Consider the following 24,972-nt stretch of genomic DNA (forward strand, 5'->3'; position numbering starts at 1 on the left):
GGATCCTATAGCTACGTTCTCTGAGTGTAGTTGGTGTCTAAGGCTCTAGCCAACACCATAACGTGTGCCTCTCAAAAAAAAAAAGTATCTCTGGGTGTAAAGTCTCAACGTTTGGAATCCTTGGGTTGTTGATTTGTCATAATATTTTTTGTTTATTACAATTAAATAAATTTTAATTAATTTAAGAAATTAATTAATAAAAAACTACTAATATGGCAAACACAAATAAATACGCTGAATTACCAGGATTCGCTTTTGACCAACCTGATGTGTTTGAAACCAGTGATCTTCCAGAATCAGACCAAAACAACCTGGAAGCCTTTGGCGATCAAAGTGAAACAGTGGAAAAAGTTTCCATCTCCACCAACGAAGCTTATGAAAAATTCAAAGATCAAAAACTAGACGCATCAGGGGTTGATTTTACGGACAGCATCAAGAAGACTAAACACTCTGGCTACAGTGTCACATCTGGAGACTGGGAGTTGGTTGGAAGTGGCTCTCCGGAAAATGAAACCATGCAACAGCGCTATCAAAGGCTCAAACATGAAACAACAGAATTATTTGAAGAAATTGACAAACTAAAGCAATCTTCTAAATCCGAAAACGAAGGAGGCCTGTCTGTAACAGATCTATCGAAAAATGTTGAATTATTACAGCATCAAATACTTGACTTAAATTTACAGAAAGTTTTGGGATCAGAGTTAATTGGAAATATATCAGATCCCCACGGAGTATTGCAAAAGAAGTTAATTGTGGAAATTGGAAGTTTTAAACCAACAGAGTTTAAAACTGGCAAACCACCCCAAACCAAAGGAGACACGAAAGAGGATTTTATACAGTACAACCTCTTATATAAGCCTACAGACTCCCAAACTGGTATTTCTGCCAAAGCAACAGATTTAGAAGGAAGAATTAAAAAACTGGAAGCTTTATTGGGAAGTGATGATAAAAAATTGACCCTTTTAACGCCTCAGGGTCAAACAAGAAGCCTTTTAGCATCCATAGAATTCTTATCATCCAGATTGAGTCTGCTAGATCCTGGAAATTTAGAAAAAGTAGAAGCCAGACTTTCTTACTTGAATCAGCACTTGCAACAGATAGCGGAAAAGAAGTCTCAGTTGGATTTGGAGAAGCAAAACAAAGTGTCTGAGTTGTACGACTTGGCTAAAAAGACTGAATCTATGAGCAATTCTCTACCAAAAGCACTAGAGCGACTAGATTCTTTACAACAATTGCATGAACAGGCTATGCAATTTAGCCAAGCTTTAAGTCAAATTGACAATGTGCAGCAGCAAATTTTGATTACACTTAAGAATGATGAAAAAATGATGAAAGAAGCCCAAGAGAGCTTTTCCAAAAATTCTGAAATGATATCTAAAAATGTGTCATTTTTAGACCAACGTATTTCTAAACTGGAACACAAATAATGTTACAGTTTCAATATTTATAATTAGTTAACGTTACTTTATTTTTAACAAATTGACATCAGCAGTTGCATTGACCCCTCACATAACCCCAAATAATTTATAAATATATTCTTAAAATATGCTGTATTAACTGTATGGAAAAGCTTTAAATAAATTACATTTTCAAAAGTATAAATTTTTGTGGTATTATCAAAATTCAAACCATATTCGCTTGTTCAAAGCATTTGGCAGGTGAAAACTATTTGCTATATGGAGCTACACCAACCTTTTGGTTTTCACTGGGTTACCACATGTACTTAAAAAGTTGCAATTACGTATTTTACTATAAATGGCATTCTAAAACTACAAAGTTAGAAAACATTTTGAACTGAATCAACACATCAGGCAAATGTTTTCCACCAGCTCAGCTAATTATTAAACATAACTCCCTTAATAAACCATACTCCTTTAATTAATGTGTATTTGACACGTATAATTGTGATTTAATCTGAAATTATCATATATTTTCCAAAAAATGCTTCCCATTAATTTACTACAAATTTCTTATTCTTTGGTCACCTTGATTTCAGTAACAAAATTGTAGCTTAAAATAGTCTGTAGAACCATAAGTGTACATATTGTTACATAAGTGTGACGTGACACTTCCTATTCTTCGCATGCAAAAAGTTTTACTGAGAGCTATTCGCAAGACAGACTGCATTACACGCTTCGTTAGCGTTTTGCGCCCTTGACAGCGCCTCGCCAGGGACAGATTTTCTTTTTTATGACGTCACTTTGTTACTAGCTCTCAGTAAAAATTCCCCCAAAGTGACAAACTTATGGAACAATATTATAGACTTATGGTAGAACTTAAATACTCTCACATATGATTTGTAAAAGTGTAACTTTCGTAGCTTTGCATTACAATTTAATGCTTGCACATCCCAATTAAGAGAGAAATGAAACAAGTGTCAAAGATTTCTGTGTTTTATTCTTGAGCTGAGAAGAAAAAATAGCCTATTGGACTAAGCGCATTGGAAAATGCAAAAATCTAGCTACACTATTACCAACTTTCAACTTTAGTTACAGAAAAACCAGTACCTCAAAAATGCTTGGGCACTGCTCAGTGGCAGACCTAAAGTACTCACCTAATGAAGCACAAATTGCAATTGCTCTGTGATCCAAGCACTTGAGAGCAGCAAATGGAAAATGCTAAAGCTAAAACTAATCAAACACTTTTCTCTACTATTTACACCTATCACATCATGGACTAATTAAATTATCTTGCATCCCTGAGGTGAAGTACTTTAATTAGTCAACGATCACATCTATTGATCAGGAACAAAATGTTTTTCCCTAATGCAAAACTTTCTACCAGTAGTTTAATGAAGTCCGGGGTAATGGAATTATCTCCTCCTTTAGCTTGAAACAAGAGATCCAGAGCAATCTTAAACCAAAAAGGCCAAAAGTGGACAAAGAATGTAAGATATTACTTATGATAATAGTTGAAAGTAGAGTAGCTAAGGTTTATTCTCACGGAAAAAGGCGATCTTCATGTCTTGTAAAATAAAACCGTAGAAATTACACTTCTGATAGCTCATCACTTAATGGTTATTTTTTAATACAAGTTGATGATAACTCCAAAGTCTTATTGCCAGTTATGAAAATAAACAAGTCCATAATTTGTGTAATAAGCAAAAGGTTATATTACAGATTTATTCCATTTCTATTTTTTCATCATTCAAAAAAACCAAAGACTTTTTGACTTTCGCAGTGATAAAATTAAACGGAATAAAATGACAATGAGAACAAACTATGGTCCCACGGCAGTAATAAACAAAACAAGTATGCAAAAACCAAAAGAAAAAATTTGAATTTTACAACACCAGAATATCTCTTACTACATGTATTTTTAGATTTTTTTAAACTGGTCATTCGTATTTGATGTAAAAATGTTGTACCAGAGGGAATATTGTGCATAAGCTTTTCTTTAAAAAAAAATTAAGTGGACTAAATAATCAACCGAAGCACCCAAAGATTCTATGAAAATCTTTTGATTTACAAAATACGTGGAGAATCGTATCGTATGAAAACTGTGGTATCCTATTTTTTTTTTAACTTTTCGAAGCAATTTTTTTTTATATTTTTCACTTTTCTTTAGCTGAGATTTGAGTGAAAATTATACTGCAATAGGGTGTTTAAAAAATTCTGACTTATATTTAAACCCTATTTGTACTTTTTAGGAAGAGATAAGAGGGAGGAAGAATGATGTAAAAAAAATGACAAAACTTAGTTATCACAAAAAAAGAAATAGAAACCTGCGTAGAAAGATCAGGTTTTTAGGGAATTATTTACAAGAAAATCAAAATACTTTTGTCATGAAATTTTTTTGTTACGATGATGAAGAATAGATTTTGTGTTTGAAGGAAGGATAAAACCTGGATTCCTTTTTTCTTTAAATCATTTCGAAACTTCAGTATTCCTCCTCTTTAATACGACCACCGTCACCCTCGGAAACGAAACGTTTGCGTCCCCTGTTAAATAAAGATAAAAGTTTGGGTGAATTCGATATTTTGATGATAATTAAGATGAATTTCAAAGAGGGATATACCAACCTGGTTGGCATCATTTTGACCAGATCATGTGGAACAAATCCTGCTTGATGGCACTTTGTGAGCAAATTCTCCAGAATTGTGTACGCAGGAGGAACGTCAATTGAAATTTCAGGGAGTTCGTGATATACCCTTTCAAACCCCTGGTTTTCAAGAAAAATTTTAAAAGTATTATTTAAAATTTGCAGAAAAGAAAACCACCCAAAAAATTATAGAATAACAATTCTTACTCTTTTCATCTGATTAGGAGTTACGATGATTGTGCTTGCCATAAATTTCAACAGCTTGCATATGAGATCCATCGCTCTCTCCCCCATATCTTCGATAACCATAATTATGGCCTCGTAAACAAGCTCGTGATGGAAATGAGGTACTTCGAGCTCTTGCAGACATCGAACCGCTTCGATCATGTCCCCGGAAGAAAGATATTCTTGCAAGAGAAGCTGTATCTTGCGAATCAGGTACTTGACAGGGCGCATGCCTCCTCCGACGCCCCATACATTATCGAGCCTCACTAAACCATGCTTCATTGAAAGCAAAGTATCAGCGTGCTCCAAGGAAGCCCTAATGAGGCAAAAATTCAAATTATTAAAAGAAAAGAAAAAGACCGTGAAAGGTAGAGGCTTAAAACATAAAATACTTCAAGCGTTAAGAACTAGAAATTACCTGGCGTGATCACAGTCCACTTTTCCCCTGTAACCTTGAACGAACATGGGAGGAATGCAATCATCCGCAACAGCCCGAGCAATGAAATTGCCCAATACCTTTATAAAACAAGAATTAATATTACATTTTTAAATTATAATAATAGTTAAAACTCACGATAGGCGCATCTGGAGTGTCTAAAACTAGATCGGTGAGACTATTAAGTAGCAAGTCAAAGCCTTTCCCAATGTCTTCCTGAGTGAGGACTCGTCCAAACAAATCAGAAATCATCACGGACGTCATTTCCCGGTGAGATGGCTTTCGCTCCATTGCCAAGTTAATGGCCATAACCACCACTTGGTGGGAAACTCCTTTCAAATTAATTTCATCCAGCGAAAGCTACAACAGTAGTTACTTATTATATACCATAGAATGTCATTTAAAAATTTATTGAAGCAAAATAGCTTACAATAACTTCGTTAGTATCACCATGTTCATAGTATTCGTGAAGAATTGGATCAACGTATTTCTCCAATTCTTCTTCCGAGAGTTCCGGTAAGAAAGATTCCAATTCTATGTTATCCTAATTAAATAAATTAGGATTAATATTAGTGAAGTGCGCAAATTTAAAAATATAACACAGATAAAACCGGATATTTTACTCTAAAAAAGGGAAAGTAAAATCAAGTTGCTCAAGATAATATATGCATCACATATTACATTAAAAGACCTGTTATAGCTGATTCTGTTCCCCCAAAAATATATACCAAAACCTAATTTTTTTAAAGTTAGGCATGGTTGGCTTAGCACAAGGTTTCAACAGCCTGTGATTAAAAAAAAATGTTGGCCTTGAACTTTTGCAATGTTTTTTTTTCTGATACTAAAAAGGGGATATTTTGGAGAGAGGAGAGGAAAGGAGTATAGTCTGCATATTTAATCCGCGCAATTATGCACAGTTGAAATAGAGGAACTGGTTCTTTGCAAACAAATTTACCAATTTCCTCTTTTTCCAAAATAAAAAACTTCTCTTCAACCACTGATAATTTTCATGTGCTGGACTTCAAATATTGAATTTTCGAACAAGTTAACCAATATCCTGTTTTAACAAAAATAAAACTCTCTTGACCCTTGATAATTTAACTATATACTCGATATAAAACATTGTATTTTGGTTTTTTTTTTGTACAATTTTGCCAATTTACTCTATTTCCCACAATCAAAAGCAAGTGGTTGGCTGATTTAAACCATGTAGTTTTTATATAAAACCTTGGGGCTGCCTTAAACAAAAAACTTAATATTTTCAAAGTAAAAAATTATGTTAATTTTAATTGATATCTTTAACGAAAATATTGGTTAACGGCGAATAGGTACAGGAGCTACAATTAATTTAATGCAGTATTTGAAATTAAACCAGGTTTGAACTAAAAAAAAGGTTTTGCTTTTGTTCGAAGCCAGGTTTAAACTAAAAAAAATGGTTTTGCTGCTTTCCTTCCAACCTCTTTTGAACCCTGCCAAAACAACTACTCTCACCCATTAATAAATAGACAGGTTAAGCCAGCACCATAAAATGACCAAAAGGCTGTGTCTATTAACTGACTCAAAATATTGTACTTTTTGTTTTTTGTCAAAAATGTCTATAGAACCCTAGGTATACTCCTCTTTCGGGTGAATACTTAATCCGATTTACTCTTTTTAATCTTGATATAATCACAAATTAAATTGATTAATCTTGATATAATCACAAATTAAATTGATTAATCTTGATATAATCACAAATTAATTTGATTAATCTTGATATAATCACAAATTAAATGGTTTAATCACGATCTAATCACAAATTAATCTGTTTAATCGTGATCTAATCACAAATTAATCTGTTTAATCGTGATCTAATCACAAATTAATCTGTTTAATCATGATCTAATCACAATTTTATCTGTTTAATCACGATCTAATCACCAATTTATCTGTTTAATCACGATCTAATCACCAATTTATCTGTTTAATCACGATCTAATCACAAATTTATCTGTTTAATCACGATCTAATCACAAATTTATCTGTTTAATCACGATCTAATCACAAATTTATCTGTTTAATCACGATCTAATCACAAATTAATCTGTTTAATCACGATCTAATCACAAATTAATCTGTTTAATCACGATCTAATCACAAATTAATCTGTTTAATCACGATCTAATCTTTTAATCGCGATTAAATCGATTTAATCATGATCTAATTTTTTGAATATATTTACGATTAATCGTGATTTTGTCGGATTAATCGATCAGGGCGCAAACTTAATCATCGAAGTGAACTGCCCCTGCGATACACAATCCATTGGATGCAAAACACATGGTGAAACTAGAGCCTTAGCAGAAACTATCAAGGTTTCCTGACAACAAAAAGAAAACGCCCCTTCTCAAAGAAAAATAAATGAACTGATATCTAGGAACAAAGAATTTAGTGAAATCCGGTAAACATCTGAGATAGCTAGCTCGACGTTAGTTTCCTTTATAGAAGCTGGAAGTTTAAATTTAATCTTTCTCGCGCAGGTCCTCGGACCTAAAGGGGCTTCTATATCCTTGAAAGGTGGCACGGTGGCTTTGGAATTGAGCCAATTAACTGTTGTTTTCGCCAGTGAAAAATATTCCAAAAGAAAAAGTATTTTTTCTATCTCTCTCTCTCTCATTTCTAAATGGTTGCGCAATGGCTCGCGAAGAAAAAAGGCTGTCAGACCATTTCTAACCTATTTTCGTAACCAAAAGCAAAGCGACACCGGTTTCCGAAACTCTTTATACGTTGTCTTCCATGAATTCTAAGCGGCTCCTAAGTAGGCCTAATTTAGGTAGTCGTAGGAAAGCGCTAAAAGGTTTCTCCAGTGCGTTGACTCTATAAAGTTTACCTTCACCCGAAGTAACACACCGAGGTTGGAGGAGGGAGGTGTAAAAACAAACTATTCACCGAATCTGGTTCCCCGTAACTAGGTTAATGTAATAGGCTACCATAAAACTAGCTGTAAAGCTTACATATCCATTCGGTTACGACTTATTAAACCCTTGCTCAACATTAAGCCGCTATATTTACGTTTCGTTACTCGTTGGTAAATAAAAACTAGTTAAGGGGGGGGGGGGGTGATAATTCAATTTTTTTTACCTCAAAGTTTGAGTCATTCTCTGATTTTTCTAGTTTTTCATTTACAGAAACTTTAAATAATTTTAAGTCGCGCTTTGAAGCCATTTTTAACTTTTAACCATCTAAAATTAAGTTCCCCGACTCTTTGACCATTTCGTAATTCCCCGACTTTTATCACCATTTCTTAATTACCCGACTTTTACCACCATTTCTCAATTCCCCAACTTTTTTCAATATTTCTTAATTCCCCAACTTTTTTCACCATTATATAATCCCCCGACTTTTTTTTTTACTATTTCTCAGTTCCCCGACTTTTTTCACCAGTTCTTAATTCCCCGACTTTTTTCATTGGCCTGTGGAAACCCTGCTTAGTAAAATAATTACCAAAACCAAAAAATTAACATTTTTCACGTTTCTTACAATAAAATAACTCCAGTATTTTTTGGTAAAACACTAGACCCCTAACAACAGTATTATCGGATAAGTTTTTTTTTTACTTATGGAAAGTGAAAGTAGTTAAACCAGTTTTCCCCCGCGTCGAAGAAAAGGGGAATAAAATTGCTTAACATCCAGAAATATGCATTTAAGCGCGAGGACTCCACAAACCGGAGAAAATATATTCCAAATAGAAAAAAAAAAACTCACTTGACTATCGGAATCGTAATTAGGATCGCGAGCATCTTCAATATCATCCTCTTCGGCAATCAACTCGCTGCCTATTTTCCCCCAAGTACCCTTGCCACCAGCACCCCCTAGAAGCGGAAAACATGGTAATTAAATATTAGTTATTGACAAGGACTTACGATAATTACAGAATCATCTATATTAAAAGAGGCATAGAAGTCTAACAAAAAAATGCGAGGTCTTTCGCGGTTATTTAAAATAAAACACCTTTTCAAAACAAAATGCAAGTAACCTTTACCCAAAATGTGCCAAGGCTAATTTATTACATTTGCTGGGAAATAAAGCCATAAAAAACTACTATGTGAGGTCGCATTTAAAAGTAATCCCCCCCCCCTTAGACTTTCTTCGACTATGACATATTTTATTACCTATTGTAAGAATGTTGACAGTTCAGGGCTGATATATGGTACAATAACATTGAATCGGTAATAAACTACTTTGCTTACTTCTCTTTCGAGTACAAACGGTTTTCGCGATATTTCTACAAATGTCTCGACGATATTCTATCCCCCCCCCACGAGTCTGGCTGGGGATAATTTTTGGAGAGGGTGTAGCCTCAACTAGCGCCGCCGATAAAGTTTAATCCCGCCACCGATTTTTTTTGAGATTTTCTACTTTTTATTTGAGATTTACTACGTTTTTATTTGAGATTTATTACGATTTTGCGATTTTCTACTTTTTTTTAGATTTTCGACATCTTTATTTGAGATTTTCTACGTTTTTTATTTGAGATTTACTACGTTTTTATTTGAGATTTACTACGTTTTTATTTGAGATTTACTACGTTTTTATTTGAGATTTACTACGTTTTTATTTGAGATTTACTACGTTTTTATTTGAGATTTACTACGTTTTATTTGAAATTTACTAAGTTTTTATTTGAGATTTTCTACGTTTTTATTTGAAATTTACTACGTTTTTATTTGAGATTTATTACGATTTTGCGATTTTCTACTTTTTTTTAGATTTTCGACATCTTTATTTGAGATTTTCTACGTTTTTTATTTGAGATTTACTACGTTTTTATTTGAGATTTACTACGTTTTTATTTGAGATTTACTACGTTTTTATTTGAGATTTACTACGTTTTATTTGAAATTTACTAAGTTTTTATTTGAGATTTTCTACGTTTTTATTTGAGATTTACTACGTTTTATTTGAAATTTACTAAGTTTTTATTTGAGATTTACTACGTTTTTATTTGAGATTTACTACGTTTTTATTTGAGATTTACTACGTTTTTATTTGAGATTTACTACGCAACTTAATTTTTTTTCCTTCAAAACATTTTGGAATTATTTTTCAAAATTTTCGCCCCTTCCCCGAAAACAATCAATGCCTCCAAGGATTTTTGAAAAATCGCGCCGCTGCCGGGTGATTTTCGCGAAACGCCGCCGCCGACCCAAATCCAATCGGTACTATGCCTCTAGCCTCACCTCTCAATCTATCTTATCTATCCATGGGGCCACCGTAATAAAAAAAAATCGTAGGCAGGTTGGGGTTGGATCATCACTGTCTGCCAGGGCACGTTCAGACCAAAATATTTCGGATGATGAATCGGAATCTGTTTTAGGCAGATGTAGCATTTGAAGGGAAATTCGTCTTAAGTTTCATTTTTGCTATCGAGAATTATACATTATTTTAAAATCAGACTGATTATTTCGACAGAAAAATAGAAACTCAGCGCGAAGAAATCAATAAATTTAAACGCTACTACTCCTACCAGAAGTAAATAAGCCGGAGTTATTGTAGAGTTACAAAAGTTTCCTTAACGTGGGGAGGTGAAAAACTATCGGAATCTCGCCACCCCTTCAATTACCGCCAAAAATGTCACTAGGGAATTGTGGGTATTCACATTCGAAATACACCTCATCACCTACTAGTAGCTAGATGGCGATGGTGGAGCTATGAAGGCGCGACACTTGAAAACGTCGATTACAGGGAGATCCCATATGGAAAAGCACTTTGTACGAGAGATATCGCGGGGTCTGATGACTTCGGTTTATTTACTTTTGCCCCTATTAAAAGTTTAAAAAAAACTGTCACAAATTGAATTTGAGAGATTATAAAGCTTAAACGGAGTAGAAGAGGGAGAGCAAAAACGGATTACGTTAACAAATTCTGAAAGAAAATCGATTTCTATCTGAAGCCCCGATGGTGAAACGTCAAAAACGCATCTTTAAGAAAAAAAAAACAACGCGTTCTGCGAGTTTGGGATGTTCCGAGTTCAGACGTGAATTTTTGGCAATTTATTTTACCGCGCCCACAGAAATTGAGCGCCTTTTTGTTCAGGGGTCACTGTACATTTAAAGAGACTGGTTCTTTCTAATATTTTTGTAGAAAAAAAAATGAAAACACCCGGGGCAGAGGCGTTGAGTTTTTAAAACCCTCTTTTTCAAAAAGTACCACTGTGGTAAAGGATCGTGCAGTTCGTGGAGATCTATATTTTTCTTAGTGGGAAGGATAAACTGATCCTTTTTTCCATCTTCCAAAAATACCGCGTCGAGAAAACCGGTACCACAAATTTGCTACATGTAAATAATCAGCTTTTAAAAAAAGGAAGGAAGGAAAAAAAAAACAATACGGCTTTGGCACGCAATGCATACTACTATCCACGAGTTGAATTTTGAACTAAATCCGGAATCAGGTATTATCTCTCTCTGTACCCCGGGCCAGCATCTATCTAATAACTAACTTAGCGAGGGGTTAATAAACTTAGCGCGAAGTAAAATTGTTATTACGCCATCCCGTTATCTACGCCCCCGATTTCCGACTACACCTTCCTGTTACTACTTGAAAAAGGTTCAGCCAATCATTTTTATAGACCTAGGCCTAATTTTATTTCTTTGGCAAGTTTCCCGGTTTCTTTAGGAGGGAGATTGGATAAGGTAGACATTTATTGACGTCAAAATTCGCGTAATATTCCTTAAGTAACTTACGAAAACAAAGCGTTTTAACGCGTAGCAATATTTCAACGTCCAGAAATTTGGTAGATCTTAACATTTTGACAACTTTACATGGCATCTTTTAGACTTATTCGACGTCTTTTATGAGCGTTGTCATAGTGATAAAATATCTCGTATATTGTAAATCAACCCATGTATTTGGAAATACGCGTGATGTAGTCAGATTTGGTGTTAAATAATAGAGCTACTTATTCCCTATTAAAACTACAAGTCTAAAACCTGATTGCACTTATCAAGGTAAACCAGAAAACCAAAGAACGCGTGGAGCTACTGGCTTGACGAAATTAAAATTTCAAGGCCAGCGCGAGGTAAATATTTTGGATCAGATTGAGTCGAGGTATGTGGATACGTTATCTGATTTACCATAATGGGATATTTGGCTAGGTTGTGAGAGCGAAAAAACCTGACACCAACTTTATAACATATCTTTCCAAGAGAATTAACCAAATTGATAACGAAATTGCGACTTTCCAAGAAGTTATAAAATGCTATCTTCTAAGTCAGCTTATTTTTCAATTAGATATTAGGTTTATTATCGACTTTAGAGATACGGCGTATAGACGCATTAATTAAAACAACAATAAGACTGAGTATGTTGTTACCAAGGATCTGGGTAATAAACACAGCAAACCCCTTTGTATAAACCGTGACACGGGATTTAGATAAACAAAAACTGACAAAACATATGTTTAGAAAATCATCTTACCCTTCTTGGGCAAGCCCCTGCCGAAGCCTGCTCTCGACCGACGGCTGTTTTTCGCGAGAGTTCTAGAACTTGTTTTAGGGTGAGCACCATTGAGCGCGATTTTCTGTCCATTGGTCAAGGCAGTTTCTCGGGCCGCTAATAACACGGACGGCCTTTTCGCCTTTCTTTTGATCCTATCGTCCACAGACACTATTTTAGTCGTCAAAATATTATTGTTCCCTTCATCTTCGTCGTCCACTTCCAAAACGGGTAGTTCTTCGTGGTCCTCGGAGTCGCCGTTCAGGAATCCGTTTACGTGAGGAGGCAGGAAACCGCCATTCAACTTAACTTCGGCAGCTGCCATGGCCATCGTTGAACGGAACGAACGCGAAAAATACGATGATCTTTCAAACCCTATCGAAGGGAAATTTCAAGTTGTCACGACCGGAATTTTTCACAATACGATCTTTAAATTTCGGTTATTAATTTGCCGTAAGCTTTATCTAAAGACAAACGGTTTTTCACGTTAAAAATATGGGGAAAGTAGGGCTGGTTTTCGGTGAAAACGGGAGCGCGCACTGTTTACAATCTTTCTCGCTAGAGACGCAACGACGCTTCGTGTGGTGTGAGTTTTGGAAAATTCTCGATGGCGGAAAAGGGGGCCCTTGACAACTTTGGAAAGCAATTGCGCAGGCGCGAAGAGGCGGGGCTTCCCGACTAAAATCTATCCGGCCATATTTTGTAAACAACCGATTTAAATTTCGTGAATCTTTGGTCATCCGTTTACGATGCTCTATTTTGAGAAAAATTCTTCTTGACAATCGTATTTTTCGAGAACACAATTTAACCCAACTGAAAATATGTACGGTTTGAATAAGCCTGACTGATTCCTACAAAGCCCGAAGGCTTGCCAAATGGACGTTTCCGATTGGTTGACGCTAAAACAGGCGACTTTTTTTGGAAGTGTTTACTAACATTGCAGAAAAGAGCGACGTGTTCCGTCCTTGGGAATCTCAGCGCAGCGCGGAAAGGCGCCCATAGAGTGAATAAATAGTGGGGCACAGTTCACACGTAGAAAATTAGGGCTACGTTTCCAGTGACTAGGGTCGAATGGTTTGTCGCAATCAGCGACTTTTTGGTCGCTCTAATTTGTGCCGCAACGAGAATCAAGCTGGTTTAGTTAGCCATAGCTGCTTTTTTTCTCGCACGTAGCCCACCGCGGTTTGCAGCTGTTTTTTTTCGCGCTGACAAAAACAAGTCTGACGCAATTGTGACACCATTATATTCGAAAGAAATAAATGATGCCAACTTAGCTATCATCAAATTCGAATTTACTTTGTAATATAGATACGCTTAGATTAATTAATATTGAGTTATTTACGAAGCTACTAGACTACTAAAGGCTTGTCCACAGACAAACAGTATTAAGTGGTACATAGCCCATATAATGTGACGTAGGCTAAATAGATCAAAATAATACACTCGTGCCTTTGCGTAATGACCACACAGGAGTTCGTAAAATAACAATGCGTCATTGAAAATTTACGTGAAAATATGATTCAGACTCGGGTACCTAAAAAATTACATTTATTTTGACAATCAGCGAAAGTGTCGCCATCTAACTCACACTTTTTGCGGGTTTCTTTGCAAAAAATTTTTCAATATTCTTATCTTAGAAAGTGGCGAAATTATCGCCATCTGTTGTTCAGCATGGAAATGAACAATCCTCGTCCCAACCACGTGGAATCGAAAATGGATACCCAAACTAATTTAATTCGGAAAGTTCGTATGAGTAAAAATCGGAAAAAAGGATGGAAAAAACATTCAAATGTAGACGAAATAGTGGAATTTCTAGAAGATCAACGAGCCGAAGAACGACAAGGTGGTCCAGTTGTTGAAAAAGCGGACGATAGTCTATTTTTTGTGGATGTTAAAGCGAACGCTGAAGCCTTGGTTGAAACAAAATCAAAAAGGAAAAAATTCAATGCCCCACTGAAGAGTTTGCAATGTTTACAAAACTCATCCTCTGTTCAACCTCCAATAAAAGCGTACCAACTCCAAACAATTACTAGAAAACAACCCAGAAAAAGGAAAGTTCGTGTAACCCAAGTTCCTGAGAAAAAAGATTTGTCAGAGCCAAAAGACAAGTTTTTCAATCTATGGGGAGATGAGGTTGTCAAGGATGAAACTGAAGAACTGAGCAAGCAGATTATGAGCCATCATTTTCCAAAAGTTCCAGCTCTTCGATATCAAAAACCATCACTGCTACCAGCAGTTGAAGTACCTCATGCTGGAGCATCATACAACCCCACTTTTGAAGACCACCAGAAACTACTAGAAGCAGCAGTGGAAGTGGAAGTTGCCAAAGAAAAGGAAGAAAGACATTTAGATAATGTTCTCAAGAAAAAATTTCCAACAGCGGATAATGCTCCAACAGTAGGTTCATGGATAGAAGAAATGTCTCAGGGCCTTTACGATTCTCCATCTGATGAAGAGGAGAAAGCTGATGACCAAGGAATTACAGTTTTCAAAACATGGGGGAAACCCATTGATAGGGAAACTCGCAAAATTACTGCGCAAAGAAATGCAGAGAAAGCGGAGAAACAGAAAATTAAGAATTTAGCAGAAGAAAAGCTTGAAAAAAAACTAAGAAATGATTTTCAGAGAATCAAACAGATGAAAAGGGAAATTGTGAAAAAGGAGATTATGTCAATTGAAAAGCAAAAGAAGAAAGACAAGATGAAATTGGATTCGATGTACAAGCCAAAAAGATTAGGGAAGGAAAAATACTTGGATCCAGATATAGAAGTTAATTTATCAGAGGAATTAAAGGGTAGCTTAAGGCAAGTGAAAATTGAAGGAAGCATTTTGGATGATCGCTTCATGAGTATGCAAAAGAGGAATATCATTGAACCTAGATCCAAGAAAATTATGAAGAGGAAATATAAATTGAAGAAACAAGTCAAAAGAAGTCATCGTGAAGCACAGGCTGAAATAGATAAATTGTTGAAAAACCGTAAAAAAATGTAAAATAACTACTTTCATATTAAAACATTGCTTAATTTCCATTTATATTTTTTTCCGACATTAAAAAGATGAACCGTGAAAATGTACTTTTTTACATATTAAAAATTCAGTATTTAATTTAGGACAAGTTGCGATAAACGCGTTTTTAGATGAAACTGAAAGTACGAACAAGAATATTTTCAGTTTTACTCGCCATCTGGTGTAACTGGAGGAAATCTTACGGTGTTGGAGTGACATTTTTAAAGTGGCGAAAATCAATTAATGTTAGGTTCCTACCTTTGTTTTGCCTAGTTTTTTAATTGGCTGTCATAAGATTTCGTCTGTTGTCAGTTTTTTCTATTTTCGTTTGTTTTTTTGTAGCTGGTACTTTTTTTTGTTTTTAATTTTTCCTCTTCTTTGTTCTGGTGCTAAGACCTTTTATGTAATTTTGGAGTGTGTGGTGCGAAGACCCCGCTGTCATAGGCACCAAATAAATATCTTTCTTATTTTGAAAAAAAAAAGGTGTTGGAGTGATTAAAGGGACACAGTGACCGGTGTGGCGATTTAAGAAGTCAAAAATAAAACTTGTACTTTACGATTTTATAGATGTTTTACGCCACTTTCCTGTAGCTTTATAGATAAGTCAAGTGGGCAACAACCTATTTTCCGGAGTGTAAGCTCTGTGTGGTAGCCAGGACAGACTAACCACTTTCCGCAAATCGGAAAAATAAATAATTTTTTAAGGGTTTTTATTCTAGACTAGTTCAATGGTTTAGTTTTAATTTTTGATTCGAAAAAATGAGGCGACATTTAGGGGCAGGTCAATAAACGCGAAAAGAAAGCCATCTATTTATTTATTTATACAAAAGGCTCCATAAGCCACAGAGTGGGCGTCTCTTGGAGCATCGACGGAATGAGTAAAAAACTGAACATATATAAAAAAAAGAGATATTTACATTTTTTTTTTAAATGATTTTGACGGTATCGTGTATAGAGGGGTTTATTTGAACTTTTTATTTTACAATTAAATTTTTTTTTAATTTTTTAAAGAAGCGCGCTCCTTTACACCGTTACTTTGGCCCAAATTGGCATGGTAAATAAATAACACTCGCGGGAAAGAAAAGTCAATACATTTTAAGAGCCATCTAGTGTAATAAAGAGGAAACATACTGCGATTTTTTTAAATTAAATACAAAATGGCGCAGAAAAATCAGAAATTTTCAAGATGGCGCACGTAAGGACGAGTGACACAAGTCTTTGGCTTCATAATAAATTAGGGACGTCAAATGACTTGTGGACCGGCGGATCTATTTGTTCGCAGCTAAATCAAGATGTTTTGCGAAATATTAGAGACTGTTTCATAGATTTGCAATCTCAAGTTAAGTTAAAATTGTTGTTAGCATTTCTACACATTCCCAGGAGGAATGTAGAAGAGGTAAACACATTTTGAGTTGCGTCATTAAAAATTTACCAAGCACACGCAAAAAGTACTAAATAAAGTGAAATAAACTTAAATTTGTTAGTGGAGAACCGAATTAGAAGAAGTCATCGAAGTGGCATCAGCAGATAATGACCAATGGGTATCGATGCTAGCGGAGCTGTTGAAAGCTTTCCCAAGTACTGGAAACTTGAATTTCCAGATTGAAGAAAATGCAAAAGTGTTCACAGACCTAACTAATGATGTTAGAAAGATTGGTAAGCTTCGCAAATTTTATCTTTTGATTTCATAATAATTGAAACCATTTAATTTACAGTGAAGAAATATTGCGAGCAAGCTATATTACCTCTCGAATGTCTCTATTTAAACCGTAACTCTTTCAACACCGTTGTAGGACATTTACCTCAACCCGCAAAACATTTTGCACTGAAAAGAAAACCAAAATCAGCCGCTTTGAGAGCGGAACTTTTGCAAAAATGTAAATTCATTATTTACGTGCCTTTGGAGTGTTCATTTTAATAAAAATTACTACTTTCAATAGCGAGTGATGCCAGTCTGAGCTTAAAAAAGAATGCAACAACAACATCTGTGCCTATTAGGTGCCGAGGAATCTCTAAATCCATCAGTGATGCGGGTACATTCAGAGGCTTAGGAGCCAAGAATTCACTCGGAGGTGGAGCGTTCCGCTCGCAACAGAGTGGAAGGCTCGGCCAGAATTCCATTAACAGATCTGGACCAGTTACCAGTGGAATTGGTCGACCAAATCCAGCTAAAAAAGATGGTGGTATCAAACTTTTAGATATTACTGAACAACCGCAGGGCTATGGAAGAGATGCAAAAAGACGGAAGAAGCTACAAGGTATATAACCTTTTATTGCTTAAATTTGTATCTTTGTTTTTTTTAAATTTATATTCCTCATTTAGAAAACGAGGTACCAGATCAAAAGAAAGAAGGTGCTGCAACTGCCCCTGGAACTACAAATGTCCAAATTGCAACACCAGATTACGCCGCTGGTCTTCTTTCCTCTACACAGTTATCTAGTGCAACTACTTCCGTCACATCTTCCACAGTGGGAGTTGATTATTTACCAAGCAACATTTCTGGTCAAAATTGTAATAGCAGTTATTTCGGGGTTTTTCCAAGAATAGGTCTCACAATCTAATTTTATTTCTCTTAGCTAAATTTTCAAGAACTCTGTGGGTAGATTACGAATATATAATTTATTTTTACCAGAAATGAATATTTAATTTTATTACTTCCATTATGCGCCTTGACAAAGGTAGATTGCTATATCCAGTAAGCCTAAAACTTATATTTAATAATATTCATTTCTGGTAAAAATAAATTATATATTCGTAATTCACACCGGGTACTTCAAGATTTAGCTAACAGAAATAAAATTGACTAGTGGGACCTATTCTTGAAATGAGCTATTATTTCCTTCCGTTAACAACAAAAAACAAAACTAATATCTTCTTCGTTAGCTTCCTTGGAGTCTCCATCGAGCAGCTCTCCAACAAATGCTTCCACCGGTGTAATCATTAGTAATCCAAACGTAACCACATTATCTCCCAGTAATACCTTAGCTACGGCGAAAACAATAGGAAATATTGCATCAATGGGAGGAACTACAGTACACGTTTCAAGTGCCCAACCAGTGAGCTCCAAACCAGTTTATAAAATTTTCTTTCATATATTAACGCATCTCTTCGAAAGCAGGTGCTTGTTAGTCAACAGGGTCAATCAAACACGCAAATGACAGCCACGCCGGTTACTGTACCAAAGAAAGGTCTTCAGTTATCGGTAATAAATTAGTTCTTGTTTAAAATTGTACGTGATAAATTAATAAAATAACCATTTTTATTAGCGAGACCAAATGATGGAAGCCCAAGAAATGTTCAAAACTTCCAACAAAGTTACCAGACCAGAAAAAGCACTTATTCTTGGTTTCATGGCTGGATCTCGAGGTATAAATGCTATTAAAATAAAAATTACTTAAATGTAAAATGTTTCGCATGCTCTTTTTTATTTTAATTAAATTGTTTCCTCATAAAACTTTCTTTGCAACAGATAACCCTTGCCCACCATTGGGTAATATTGTAACAATAAAGTTAAGTGAAAACAAAGAAGATATCGTTGAGAATGGAATCTTGCAAACTGTGACGGTAGAAACGCACTTCCAAATGAATTACAACACGGGAGAATGGAAGAGGGTGAAAAAATATATCAAATCAGAAAGTTAAATATCTTAAACAAAGATAGTTCAAATTGGGTCTATATTTTACTAAACAAATTTTTTTGGAAAAAAAAATTGAAGAAAGAACCAGTACATTTACCCCACTCCTTTATGTTCTTGTAAACGTAATTCGAACCATATTTGGTTTAATTGTAGATTTTAATTTAATTTTTACGCAGAACAAACTGCTACAAACTTTGCACGACTGTACAAAGATTTAAAGCCCATGCTAGATTTTTAGTTTTATAGAATGTAAATTATCATTTTTTAAATAATATTTTGCGTTTGGCTCTTTTTCTAGCTTCAAAAATGTAAAATGGGTTAAATGGTAGATGTAAAATTGTAAATATCGCATGTTCTAAAAATTTTGCAAGCTTTGTAGCTCGTTTCTAAAAAGTGCCATTCTGAGTTTTGTTTAGGCTAAAAAAAATAACCTTGTGAATTTTATTAATTTAAAACAGTCTAAAAATTAAGTTCTAAGTGTTATTTCTTATAAAAAAAGCATAATTGAAAGATGTTCTTTGTGGATTTAAATATCTTTTTCCATATGTATTATATATGCAATAGGTGTACATGTGTAATGTAATTAATTTCAACTTTCATTTGCCTAATGAGATAAATAGGTGGATCATTTTTCCAATGTCTTCCTCCTTTACTGAAAGATTTTATTTAAAACGAAATAAAAAAGTTTCTTGCAGGGGAAGAGCATTGCAAAGTTCTTGTATATTATCATGTAAATATGAGGACAAAAATATATAATCATTAATGTGTATTAAAAAGTATATTTCTCATTATGTTTCCAAATTTGCCTCAATTTATTCGCAAGTTTAACCAACACAGGTTTTATGATGTGGTGACGAAAGAAAAAATGTTTCTATGAAATAAATTGGTCTTGTTTTCTGTTTTCCCCCAGCTCTCTCACTAAAGAGGGCTAATGAATTCGTCCATAGGCTTGACTGCACTATATTAAGAACAAGCTAGGTAGTCGTAGCTTTTAGGATATGAATACATTTATGCCTTGGCTGAAACAAGTTAACTTACTTTACCATCTTAATAATTTAAATACCACCAGTTTCGTAAATTTTCCACGAACTTCAGTGTCAGTGGCGTAGACAAGGGATGGTTTCGGGGTCCAGACCCCCTTGGCCTACCTTTGACTGTACTAAATTTCCACCCCTTCTCGACCACCCTCTCAACATTCACATAGTTCGGCCCCCTTAACGAATTTCTGGCTACGCCACTGTTCGTTCAGTGTGGACTGTGGGAACATATCGAGGTTTCTCAAATCCATTTTCTGATAAGTTTATTTTCTGAGTTTCATTTTCGGCGGCCAATGAATTTTAAAATGTCTCTTACGTCTTTCATTCGACGCAAAGGAGTCGTAGACATTCCAAGTATATACATATACAATTTCCTGATACACAAATAGGTCGTTACTAAGGAAATTTGTACTTTTGATGTCATGGTTAAGTTTATTTGAAAAAAAAAAAACAATGGTGAAAATGTTTTAATACTTTTGAACAAAATTATCTGTAACGTTCGAATACGCACATATCTTTCATTCTTGAAATAAAAATGCAAAAGCGTTTTATTTTTTAACCCCTGTGATTCAAAATTATCGTAAAATAAAAATACTTACACTTAACCTAAAATATTTTTAGACACCAGGTAACCAGGAACGCTCTTAACACTTGTGGTTCCTTTAGCAGAAAAGATAATAATAATTATTATTATTAACATTTCATATCCCGAAATGAAAAATAAGAGAAACGAACCCGTTAACATCATGGCGTTCCTCAACTCGTCTGTTAAAATGTCTAAAACACATCTGGCTCCAACTTCCCCCTATTTAAGAATTTCACATTGAAATTTTTTGATAAGGTTGAGTAGCCCAATTCGTCTAGCTAATCTGGTAAGATTTCTTGGATTTTCGTGTAAGAATGGTAAGTATCTATATAAGTGTATTTTATTGTTACATAAATGTGACAGTAGCGTCGCTAAGGTTTTTTCACAGGTGGGCTAATTATTTTGTGGCCCTTACAACTTTAGTGACCCCTTATAATTTTGTGGCTTGCCCTCCCAAATGTCTCTTAAAACGTACACATATTTCAAAATTTTAAAATTTAACTCAAAGTATAAATTGCAGGCTAAACTTGTTAATCAATTTTCAGACATAGTTGTTCTTAAAAATTATTTGAGTCTATTAAGTGTACTAAAACTACGCTCTGAAATAGTATTAGAAACAGCTATACATAATACAATTTCGAAATATTTTACTAGATCTGGGAATGTCTGCTCGTATGTCAATAAATCGAAAAAACCCAAAATTTCCAGGAAGCGAGAACAACAAGGTCGTTTTATTGTTGCGGCTCTCGTCGCGTTTACTGGACCCCTACTGACCTAGTATATGACCTGGAGGGGACACGTGCATGCCCGGGGTATTTCCCTAAATTCCCTTAAGTCCCTTTCTTTTCTTTCTATTGTCCCTATCTGTTTATGGTCTACTATCTTCTTGAGTAAACGAATTGATTTTGAAAGATTTTTTTTTCCAGAAAAACGTTTCTTGGCAATAAAACAAATTTCTAGAGATAAAGAAAATTCCTAAATTCAAATATGTGGCCTCTTAATTAAAAATATGTGGCCCTTTTAATATAAATATGTGGCCCCTCTCAGAAATTCAGGGGGGGGCTAAAGCCCAATCCGGGCTTCCCTTAGCGCCGCTACTGAAATGTGTTTTACCATAAGTGGTATTGGTTTTACTGAGTTCTATTCACAAAACAGACTGCATTACGGGCTTTGTCACGGTTTTGAAGCCGCTTGCTAACGCGTCACACGTAGCCTTTGACAGCGCCTCGCTAGGGGGAGATTTTCTTATTGTGATGACGTCACTCCGTTACTAGCTCTCAGTAAAATATTCCCTAAAGTGACAATGTTATGGAACAATATTATAGACTTATGGTATCTAGTAGTGCTCATGAATTCTTACGGATTTACGATTCAGAGGTTATTGTTGAGTAGAGTATTTCAACTTCTTATATATTTTCTGCTACTAACTTTAAAAATAGCAGACCAAAATAACCGAACTTAACCCGCTCTCTCGAAAATAGATCAAGTAATCATAGACCCTGCTAAGTCTATGAAATAATACATACGTTATAAGAAAGTCCGTAAAAGTTGGGTCTTCCAATGAAAACAGCTCTAGCGCCTAAAGCCAAAGCTTTCAGGACGTCAATTCCGGTTCTAATACCGCTGTCAAGATAAAGTTCGGCTTTTCCATTAACGGCGTGTCTCAATTTAGGCAAAACGTCAATCTAACGAAACAGTTGATAAAACTGATGATTAAAGTAGACCTTAATTATAGTCTTAGTCGATAGCTACGCTACAAAATTTTCCGTTTTGAAAACGAAAACATTTGAGAGAGTTGGCCGTTTTCGGTCTATCGAAATCTGGCAGCCTTGCCTGCCTTCCGGCCTGTATCTCCATACCGAAAATGGCTGACGATTACGCCGCCGAAAATATTTTACTAAACTGATCGGCGGCATTTTTGACCGTTATTTTGAATTATCGACTAAGACTATGGATGGTGTCTATTTTTTTAAATACCGTGGCAGGAGAACTATCCAACTGACGTCCACCATGGTTGGAGACAATTATACCAACAATGCCACTTTGTACCGCTTGGAGAGCGTCCTCAACTGAAGAATTAACGTTTCAATAACAGTATATTTCGACTAAATAATAGTGTCTTTGATTTGTACCAGTCAAAATTCCTTTGGCCACAATGGGCAGATGAGTAATGGATCTCAACCAAATGGCATCGTTCCAAGTAGCGGATGGATCACCCAACTCAGCTCCACCATACTTAATAAAGTTTCCGTATCTTGTGTATTAAGAAAAAAATTATATAAATTAAATTTTTTCGCAGCGTTGCCAGACGTACGATAATTATCGTACACGTCGATAATTTCGAGATAATTTTTGGAACGTACGATATTTTTAACGGCGTACTATAGTACGTATTTTTAGATAATTCAGCTAACGCGTACGATAATGTTTTTTAATTGGCTGGAAACCAGTTAAAACTGCGATTTTTAAACTTAAGTTTTCAATCGGTCGAACTTTAAGTGTTATTTAAAATTTTGTTTTCACAAGTTTAACGTCACTATTTCATATACAATTTAAATCTACTGCCAGTTTTCAGGCATACGATAATTTTTTCTGAGATCGATAATTTTTTGGCTGTGGTACGATAATTTGAGTTTCAAGAACTGGCAACACTGATCTCCAATGACATTGATCTATTTCTCCCGCCAATATTTCGACGGAAAATTTCATTCGACAATAATAGTTCCCGCGAATTTCAAACGATTAAAACCATGGTTCATTTAATAAATAAAAAAATATGAATATCAATTACTTTCCACCGGGTGGCAAGAAATACTTGTCCCTCTTGGAATCGTATCGGATTCCCAGAGTCGGAACGTCTACTCCCAGAACAATGGCCTTGAAACCCAACCTTTCGGCTCTCTTTACCATATCGAAAACCACATCTCGCTTCCGCAAAATATGTACTTGCAACCACATCACAGTACCGGGAGCGGCGTTGGCAGCAATTTCTTCCATGGGAATGGTAGAGTAACTGCTGACGATCATCATACTACCAGCCCCACTAACGGCTATAGAAAAAACACGATATAATACCTATTTGTACACATTCATTTAAAGGGACACACCGGTGTTTGAATTTTACAAGTACCACGCGTTTGTTTCCAGAATATGATTGGTCGTATCTGCTACCACGTGGTAAATCGGGACCGAATTTCCGAAATTTTTCAAACGCCGGTGTGGCCCTTTAAGGCGGGATTTCAATATCGCAAAGCAAAAAATACCGTAGGGCCTAATTCATTTATTTTTGCGTCAACGTTTTTTCTATAGTGGAAGCCAGCCTTTAAAGAGACATAAACCTACCTCGCACGGTGGCGTTTTCACCATCAGGATGGGCTACTTGATGAGCCGCGGCCGGAGATATACCAATGGGTGTGTTGATTTCCTCCCCCAAGACGGTGGTCTTCAAGTCAACATTAGATACATTCACCATAAAACGAGGTCGGAGGGTTAACCTACCCGAAAAAAGATGTAAAACACGTGTCATCCATATTGTAACTATGTGAACGCGAGTCAACGACTGAATGGATTAATTACTTATTGAAAGCGTCTCGGTTTAGTTTCTTGGTAATCCTTAGCGTTGCTCCGCTGTCGATGTAATTAAAGGCGCGGTAGTCCAAATTTTGACGGGCGTGTTCTTTAAAATCAGAAACGGAGTAGAGACCTTCGCAAGCTTGATCAGGAGGTATCCATTTACCATGGTCTAAGAAATCATTAAATTTACAAAAAATAAAAATAAACAACTAACCTAATTACGAATTAATTATTTATGCCATAAATAAGATTACTTGACGTATCTTGAGCGAAAACTGGTATCGTAAACAGATGAAACAACAGGTAGGCTGAGAACGCTGCTAGCCCCAAGGTACCCTGCATGGCTCGGTGTCTAAGAAAGTTCTAATCTCTATCTAGGAAACGTAGTCGGGGAGGGAATTTCGAGCGTACGTTTTAAAACTTGGGGGGAATAGGGATAAAATTTATCCAAACAATGATCTTTTGCATAAGTTAAAGAACAGGATTTTTATTTTCGCCTCCCTTGCCCCTTAAAGTATGGCTCCGATCAGGACGTAGTGGCAGCAATAATAGTAGCTGTTGTTGTGGTAGTAGTGACAGAGAATTAGTAGATCACAGAAGCTATAAAAATTAATTAGCCCATCAAGGATGCAAAGAAGCAAAGACCTGGCCACTAGTGTTGTATCAGCCTTCGTTTCAACATCATTTAATGTTAGGTATTACATCATGCAACTAAATAATGATTATGTTACATACAGGGTGTCTTCATTTGATCGGCCCAGGTATTTTTCTCAAAAATTATACTTTCTAGAAATGTGAAATTTTCGGTATGTACTCTCTAGGGGGAGATCGTTGTTATTTGTAAATTTCAGAAAAATCGTGAAATTTTCCACGGTTTTAGAAGTGTTAGTTTTTGAACGCTACGTGGTAGACGAAAATTGGTATGGTGGAAATCGGACATTTCGTCACTGAAATAA

The 24,972-nt window shown here is 35.5% G+C and overlaps 5 protein-coding genes and 1 long non-coding RNA gene across 7 annotated transcripts; 3 read left to right on the forward strand and 3 right to left on the reverse strand.

Moving 5' to 3' along the window:
* The first annotated feature begins 96 nt into the window (after positions 1 to 96).
* DCTN2-p50 (dynactin subunit 2) lies at positions 97 to 1,592 on the forward strand. The gene has a single exon (XM_090172210.1). The coding sequence runs from the start codon at positions 213 to 215 to the stop codon at positions 1,425 to 1,427; it is 1,215 nt and encodes a 404-aa protein (XP_090028336.1). The 5' UTR covers positions 97 to 212; the 3' UTR covers positions 1,428 to 1,592.
* A 1,493-nt stretch (positions 1,593 to 3,085) lies between these two features.
* On the reverse strand, positions 3,086 to 12,893 carry Pdcd4 (Programmed cell death 4). 2 transcript variants are annotated; one of them, XM_090173638.1, is made up of 8 exons: positions 12,158 to 12,893; positions 8,447 to 8,553; positions 5,133 to 5,246; positions 4,841 to 5,062; positions 4,685 to 4,782; positions 4,249 to 4,582; positions 4,022 to 4,161; positions 3,086 to 3,940 (listed from the first exon to the last, which is right to left on the reverse strand). In XM_090173638.1, the coding sequence occupies exons 1-8, from the start codon at positions 12,504 to 12,506 to the stop codon at positions 3,880 to 3,882; spliced, it is 1,425 nt and encodes a 474-aa protein (XP_090029764.1). In that variant the 5' UTR covers positions 12,507 to 12,893; the 3' UTR covers positions 3,086 to 3,879. The 2 variants fall into 2 exon arrangements, with proteins under 2 accessions (XP_090029764.1, XP_090029765.1); XM_090173639.1 differs by lacking the exon at positions 12,158 to 12,893 and adding an exon at positions 11,425 to 11,517.
* A 908-nt stretch (positions 12,894 to 13,801) lies between these two features.
* On the forward strand, positions 13,802 to 15,252 carry LOC149948592 (ribosome biogenesis protein NOP53). The gene has a single exon (XM_090173640.1). The coding sequence runs from the start codon at positions 13,847 to 13,849 to the stop codon at positions 15,164 to 15,166; it is 1,320 nt and encodes a 439-aa protein (XP_090029766.1). The 5' UTR covers positions 13,802 to 13,846; the 3' UTR covers positions 15,167 to 15,252.
* An 874-nt stretch (positions 15,253 to 16,126) lies between these two features.
* On the reverse strand, positions 16,127 to 17,781 carry LOC149948593 (uncharacterized). Its single transcript, XR_016480672.1, has 2 exons — positions 17,670 to 17,781; positions 16,127 to 17,349 (listed from the first exon to the last, which is right to left on the reverse strand). It is a non-coding gene; the product is annotated as an uncharacterized LOC149948593 (long non-coding RNA).
* Nelf-A (Negative elongation factor A) lies at positions 16,368 to 19,572 on the forward strand. The gene is made up of 9 exons (XM_090173642.1): positions 16,368 to 16,577; positions 16,666 to 16,837; positions 16,897 to 17,058; positions 17,122 to 17,439; positions 17,505 to 17,693; positions 18,066 to 18,238; positions 18,301 to 18,384; positions 18,449 to 18,548; positions 18,652 to 19,572. The coding sequence occupies exons 1-9, from the start codon at positions 16,368 to 16,370 to the stop codon at positions 18,822 to 18,824; spliced, it is 1,581 nt and encodes a 526-aa protein (XP_090029768.1). The 3' UTR covers positions 18,825 to 19,572.
* A 727-nt stretch (positions 19,573 to 20,299) lies between these two features.
* On the reverse strand, positions 20,300 to 24,629 carry LOC149948595 (2-Hydroxyacid oxidase 1-like). The gene is made up of 10 exons (XM_090172211.1): positions 24,271 to 24,629; positions 24,020 to 24,185; positions 23,786 to 23,937; positions 23,235 to 23,493; positions 22,576 to 22,697; positions 22,421 to 22,512; positions 21,970 to 22,128; positions 20,593 to 20,662; positions 20,457 to 20,517; positions 20,300 to 20,380 (listed from the first exon to the last, which is right to left on the reverse strand). The coding sequence occupies exons 1-9, from the start codon at positions 24,356 to 24,358 to the stop codon at positions 20,459 to 20,461; spliced, it is 1,167 nt and encodes a 388-aa protein (XP_090028337.1). The 5' UTR covers positions 24,359 to 24,629; the 3' UTR covers positions 20,300 to 20,380; positions 20,457 to 20,458.
* Positions 24,630 to 24,972: the final 343 nt, after the last annotated feature.

This window comes from Leiobunum rupestre, chromosome 4 (genome assembly GCF_980474605.1).
Source record: "Leiobunum rupestre chromosome 4, qqLeiRupe1.1.hap1, whole genome shotgun sequence".
Taxonomy (NCBI): domain Eukaryota; kingdom Metazoa; phylum Arthropoda; class Arachnida; order Opiliones; family Sclerosomatidae; genus Leiobunum; species Leiobunum rupestre.

What these genes read in the sequence shown, in the direction of transcription:
- LOC149948592 (XM_090173640.1), top strand. Translation starts at nt 13,847, where the DNA reads ATGGAAATGAACAATCCTCGTCCCAACCACGTGGAATCGAAAATGGAT.
- Pdcd4 (XM_090173638.1), bottom strand. Translation starts at nt 12,506, where the DNA reads ATGGCCATGGCAGCTGCCGAAGTTAAGTTGAATGGCGGTTTCCTGCCT. An exon ending in ACACTCCAGATGCGCCTATC is followed by an intron (nt 4,783 to 4,840) that starts GTGAGTTTTAAC and finishes TGTTTTATAAAG; the next exon opens with GTATTGGGCAATTTCATTGC. An exon ending in GTCAAAATGATGCCAACCAG is followed by an intron (nt 3,941 to 4,021) that starts GTTGGTATATCC and finishes TTTATTTAACAG; the next exon opens with GGGACGCAAACGTTTCGTTT.
- DCTN2-p50 (XM_090172210.1), top strand. Translation starts at nt 213, where the DNA reads ATGGCAAACACAAATAAATACGCTGAATTACCAGGATTCGCTTTTGAC.
- LOC149948595 (XM_090172211.1), bottom strand. Translation starts at nt 24,358, where the DNA reads ATGCAGGGTACCTTGGGGCTAGCAGCGTTCTCAGCCTACCTGTTGTTT. An exon ending in AACCGAGACGCTTTCAATAA is followed by an intron (nt 23,938 to 24,019) that starts GTAATTAATCCA and finishes TTTTTCGGGTAG; the next exon opens with GTTAACCCTCCGACCTCGTT. An exon ending in TTTACGGACTTTCTTATAAC is followed by an intron (nt 20,663 to 21,969) that starts GTATGTATTATT and finishes ATTCTTAAATAG; the next exon opens with GGGGAAGTTGGAGCCAGATG.
- Nelf-A (XM_090173642.1), top strand. Translation starts at nt 16,368, where the DNA reads ATGGCGCACGTAAGGACGAGTGACACAAGTCTTTGGCTTCATAATAAA. An exon ending in ACGTTTCAAGTGCCCAACCA is followed by an intron (nt 18,239 to 18,300) that starts GTGAGCTCCAAA and finishes CTTCGAAAGCAG; the next exon opens with GTGCTTGTTAGTCAACAGGG. An exon ending in TTTCATGGCTGGATCTCGAG is followed by an intron (nt 18,549 to 18,651) that starts GTATAAATGCTA and finishes TCTTTGCAACAG; the next exon opens with ATAACCCTTGCCCACCATTG.